The following is a 5265-nucleotide window of genomic DNA, read 5'->3' as shown; positions in this document are numbered from 1 at the left end:
ATATATATATATACACACACACATACATATACATATACAGTATATTTTCGTTTTAAGGTGGTAAAGCAAATTGCTTGTATTTATTCCTGTCTACACACTGTGCAGATTAGTTTTTCTGCACTCCACATGTTTAATCTGTGCGCGCTCCGGCGGGGTGACAATCATCCCGTTTGCTTTACAGGTTTTTATCTTATTTATTAGTTGTTTTTTTTGAAAGACAGTCAGACCGTCACCCTTTCCCACAGCGCTTTCCCGCAGTACGACTTGAGACAGCACGACGCTATGACTGCAGGAGAAACGAGGTCCATTAGACTCAGCGAGCTTTTGTGCGTCCCACTGGATCTCGCACTGACAGTCGCCTCGCTGCGTGACCGTGACGTGCCGCGCTCCTCCCGCTGCAGGCACTGCGGTCGCTCAGCAGCGGACCGGACGATGCGCCGTCACGTAAATATGTAAACAGTTCAGCGTTCATTTTCACACACCCGAACCAGGTCCGGATAATTTATTCAACTTTTTTTTCTTCATTTGCGCTCTCAGCCACGCTGCTTCCAGCTTCCTCTGTTTTGACTCCAGCCGGTTACATCATCAAAAAGAATTACCACGGCTGGCCACTAGACTACAGATCTCTACCATAGGCCAAATTTATATCGTTTCTACCGTATATCTTTTATATCGCACATTCCTAGTTATGGAAATCAATGCAAACCCAACACAAGTATAAAGAAACAAGAGTGTGTGTGTCTTTGTTATCAAAGTATCTAATGAACCACTGGATGGATCTTAATCATGCAACAAACAATCAATGGATGTAGCTGATTAACTTTCAGAGTCAAATCAAGATGTCTGCCACAGCCAACAAATTTTAAAAACAAAAAAATGCTACACCTCTGTTACTTTTACAGATATTGATTTGAAATTTGGTGTATAAATAGTATATATACATATAGTAATTATTAACAGATTACACACATTCTTATTGTTTGACACAGTGCTTACCTTTCATAATCAGGAATCTGAAGCTTCAGCTCCTCCATAAGGAGACTGATGACATCATCGCATCTGCCATGAATTTTCAGCGCAGCCAGATCATCTTTTGGGGTCCACTAGAAAAATGATAAATCCACAAGATCAGGCACAGGGCATGAAGAATTTAAAACATGCTCTACTTGCAAAAAGTGACCTAATGAAACGTACCTGGAGGTTAACGATGTAGAGTTTGGGCCTTTTATTGGCAGGTCTGTTCATGGACCACAGACAAGCATACTTCTTCAGCACCTGGAAGAGGTCAGAGCACAGAGAAAGATAGGACAACAAATGCATGTCAGATGTTTTACATAAAACACAATTATTTTCTAAGACAATTAGGCATCTTGCATTTATAAATATAATCATAAATCTGAACAGATCTGCATTAATTATGATAATTTGTGAATTTCTCAAAACTGTCACAACAGACTTGCTGTGTTTAATGAAACATGCCTTCAGACTGGAGCCTAAGCAGAGTATAACGTCTGCCTCGTCAGCAGCCTCTGCTGCTCCCTTCCAGTTCAGAGGTTGCTCCAAGGTCCCACGTTCCCCAAAGTGCACTATTGTGTCCCTCAGTTCGGCCCCGCAGTGGCTGCATCTGCGTCCCGTGGCGTGGCGGTGCAGCGATGTCCGTTCCGTCACGTCAAACAAACGCACAAACTCCCTGACCGGTGAACAAGTTGTGCACACCTGTAAATGCAAACCTAACTAATTAGTTTCGCAGAAACAGTGCGCATGAATTTCAGGGTTTGTTTTTAAAAAATATCAGACTGCACATGATCAAATCTGTCTGTGGAAGTCAGGGCTGCGAGTAGGAACATCATACACACGTGGACCAAATTGTTGGTGCCCCTCGTTCAATGAAAGAAAAACCCACAATGGTCACAGAAATAACTTGAATCGGACAAAAGTAATAATAAATAAAATTATTTAAAAACGCTGCTTTTCAACCATGCTTCAATGGAATTASGGTATTTTAAAAATAAAACTCATGAAACAGAAGAGAAATGATGGTACCTCTGAGAATAATGTGACCAAAGGGTCATGTTAAATCAAGGTGTGTCCACTATCATCACAGGTATCTACAGTCTTGTAATCAGTCAGTGGTTCTGTATATAGGGCTACAGATACTCACTGTGCCGTTCATTTCTAACTGCAATGCAATTTATGAACTGCTGGGGGCAGAATCACTTCTATTGTCTGCGGTTGCTTTGTTTGCAAAAGAACATGGCGTGCCGCTCTGTAAACCACAGAAGACGCGGGTAAATCAAAGAGCGATAACGGTGGAACAGAGAGACGATCGCGTCAAAGAGGGAAAACAAAAAAAAAAACGGGACTTAAGCTTTCCTAAGTTGGCTACATTTTACTGAAAATCAACCAAAGAAAGTAAAATGCAGGCTCAGTTAATCCACGGCAGGACAGCAGCAGTAAAAACATGATGACAGCATGAGATGCTAACATGCAGCCATCCTATGATGGCAAGTTTCATAAAGTTAGCTTGTTTGTCAGGTTGAAGTGTCATAAATATTACTTTCAGTGATGGATCCCTTTGTGCTGAAGACAACTGTCTATAAGTTTTGTTAGTTTACCATCAGAAAACAGTGTTTGTTGGTAGCAGAATTATCAGATATGCTAATGTAGCTAATAAGTTCAGTGATTCATATTAAATCACCGAATTATACTAATATTCCATCCTGTTTAATCTTATCCCCTTTTTTGATGATGCTGAAGTCTTATAAGTTTTGACCTGACACATCCAGCGAGATTTTAATCAAGATGGATTATTTTTATGCATCTGAATGTCACTTTGACCAAAGTTATTCCTCTTGGTTTATTTTGTACTTTCAGCAGGGCAGGTTAACAGCCCCTCAGGCTGGGGAGAGGCTGATATTTTGGGTTATTTGAAACTTCAAGGGATCCCCGATTAGTTGTAACATTAGACTTTATATGATAAACATATAATTTAACTGTACAATAAAGACTGTAAAAATACTGTAGGATGTTCAGTTTTTATAAATTTTAAACTAAAAGTTTAAAAATATATTACACGGATGGGGCCATTTTATTTATACACAAAGCATTCTGGGTAAATGATGACGTGGATAGGTCCTCGGTGCGAGGCTGCTAGCGAGTTATATCCACCCTGAAGGTTAATCTTGGACAATATCTGATGATCGACTCTTTTAAATGAAACCAGAGAGCGTTGACAGAGAGGAGAAGGTAGAAATGACTCAGCCTGGAACTGAAAATATGGATGGAGGACAACAGAGCTGCTTCATGGAAGAAGAACCTCAGCTTAGCCTGTTAGCTTTAGCGTTAGCCCTGATGCTTTCACCATATATATGTATCAGCTCAGCGCTACACATTCTCCTCTCGTCACTGAGGTCCTCCATCCACATGACAGAGAGGGAAACAAAAAAATGACTCAGCCTGTAACTGAAAATATGGACGGAGGACCTCAGTTTAGCTTGTTTGTCGCGCTAGCGCCGAGCTAATACATATAAGGCAATATAGCGTGGGCACTAGCGCAAAGGCTAACAGGCTAAGCTGGGGTTGCATGCCTGGTTGTCAGCTGGATTCATGCAGCATTTAGCATAAAGAATTACTGAAGTCAAAAAGCAGAACTGAACCAGTGCACTCAAGAAATGTCGGCAGAAAAAAAAAAAGTATTTTCTCAACTTCTTTAAGAGACAAAGCTTAACAATATCCTGATTTGTCAGGAAGGTGGACTATTTCTAATTATGACAATAGGTAAAAGAAGACATAAAGAAAAAAAAAACAGGAAATAGGAATGGATATAGATTTGTTGTACCTCAATGAACATGTTTCCATGGAGCTCAGACAGGGCATGTCTAGGTAAACCACTTCGCAGGTGAAGTCCATCACAGTTTTGTGACACAACGTGCTTCACCTTGATTACCAAACACAAACAGAACATGTTTAAACGCTGCTGTAAATTATAAACGACTCATACACCTGATCTATAAATGTCTCACACACCAGTTTCTCCTTTTGTAGCGTTCTGATGGCCATGTGTGTGAGTGTTGGTTCAGCTTTACTCAAGTCTGAGGAGCTGAATGTAAAAACAAGAAAAAAATAATAAGTTAGATTCAGGAATTCTTTTTTAGTTTAATCACATTTTGATAAATATTACATCTCTCACCTTACGGTCCTTCCCTTCTGCAGCTGGGTCCACACCCCATTCGGACCTCTGTAATCTGGGATGGAAGCTGCCTAAAATAAGAGACACCATCAGCGCTGTGAGGGTGTACGAAGAACAAAGACAATTAAGAGGTGGGGTTAGGCGTACCGTGCTGATACCAGCTCCAGTGTAAACCACCAGGTGCTTTGCTTCCCTGAACGCCTCGGCGAGGTGCTTGACCTTTTCTTTTAACTCGTCAGCATCGTCAAACACCTGGAAACAGCGCAGTGACACAAATGCAAAGCTGTAATCCTATGACAGCAAACACCTCTGGTATCAAACAGCAAATAAAAATAAGTTATAAATAAAGGCTTAAATTAATTATTTTTGATTTAAATACTCTAAACAGAGCATAGCATAAATCAGTCACCTACAGAAAAACCTGTAAACTACACTTTATTCCACTAATTTTAACACTTTTAAACATTCATTCATAGTGACACCATGTTAGGAAAGAGCAGAATTAAAATTTAACCACGTATTTAAAGATAGTTTTATACAATATATCTGCCCCGATGCCACAGAAGGGAGGAAAACCTGCTGTGTACTGTGATTATAGTCTTTATTAGTGGAACTTGGTGGATAAAACATGTCAATAAATTTAGCCTTGGTAAAGAGCATGACTTTATTGAACATCTTTGGCTTTTGTATTTGAAGTTGTAATAAATAAATGTGTAGGTCATATTTACATTTCCATATTTACATCTATTTTTAATACAGGAAGATCCTCTGAAAACCGGTATGAACGTTTCAATGGATGAAATGTTTATAAATTCTGTAAGGTGAAAAAGTCTCGAACCAACTTTTATAAAATTATCTTTATACTTAAAAGGTTCACATTTTATTGGAATTTTTTAGATAGTCTTAAGCAGTGGTTCCCAAACTTTTTGTCTTCTGACCCACAAAATATCCTTGGCAAAAACTTGTGACCCCAAATATTACTGGTCTGAGTACACAAACTTTGTTAATAACCCTAAAAACACAGGATTTTTGACAATCTAAACAGGTTGTACACAAATATAAATACTTATTTATAC

General features: G+C 39.3%; 1 protein-coding gene across 1 annotated transcript in view; it reads right to left on the bottom strand.

Moving 5' to 3' along the window:
* Positions 1 to 4441, bottom strand: part of sirt7 (sirtuin 7) — a gene marked incomplete at its 5' end in the record, with an annotated part of 6589 nt that extends 2148 nt beyond the window's left edge. Inside the window, 7 exon segments of the mRNA XM_014014019.1 lie at positions 997 to 1103; positions 1195 to 1275; positions 1480 to 1716; positions 3839 to 3937; positions 4027 to 4099; positions 4190 to 4260; positions 4337 to 4441. Of these exon segments, the coding sequence (XP_013869473.1) occupies positions 997 to 1103; positions 1195 to 1275; positions 1480 to 1716; positions 3839 to 3937; positions 4027 to 4099; positions 4190 to 4260; positions 4337 to 4441 (773 nt within the window).
* Between the last annotated feature and the right edge of the window lie 824 nt (positions 4442 to 5265).

This window comes from Austrofundulus limnaeus, unplaced genomic scaffold, assembly GCF_001266775.1.
Source record: "Austrofundulus limnaeus strain Quisiro unplaced genomic scaffold, Austrofundulus_limnaeus-1.0 Scaffold109, whole genome shotgun sequence".
NCBI lineage: Eukaryota > Metazoa > Chordata > Actinopteri > Cyprinodontiformes > Rivulidae > Austrofundulus > Austrofundulus limnaeus.
Note: the sequence above shows the minus strand (reverse complement) of the source record. Positions and strands in the feature narration are given on the sequence as shown.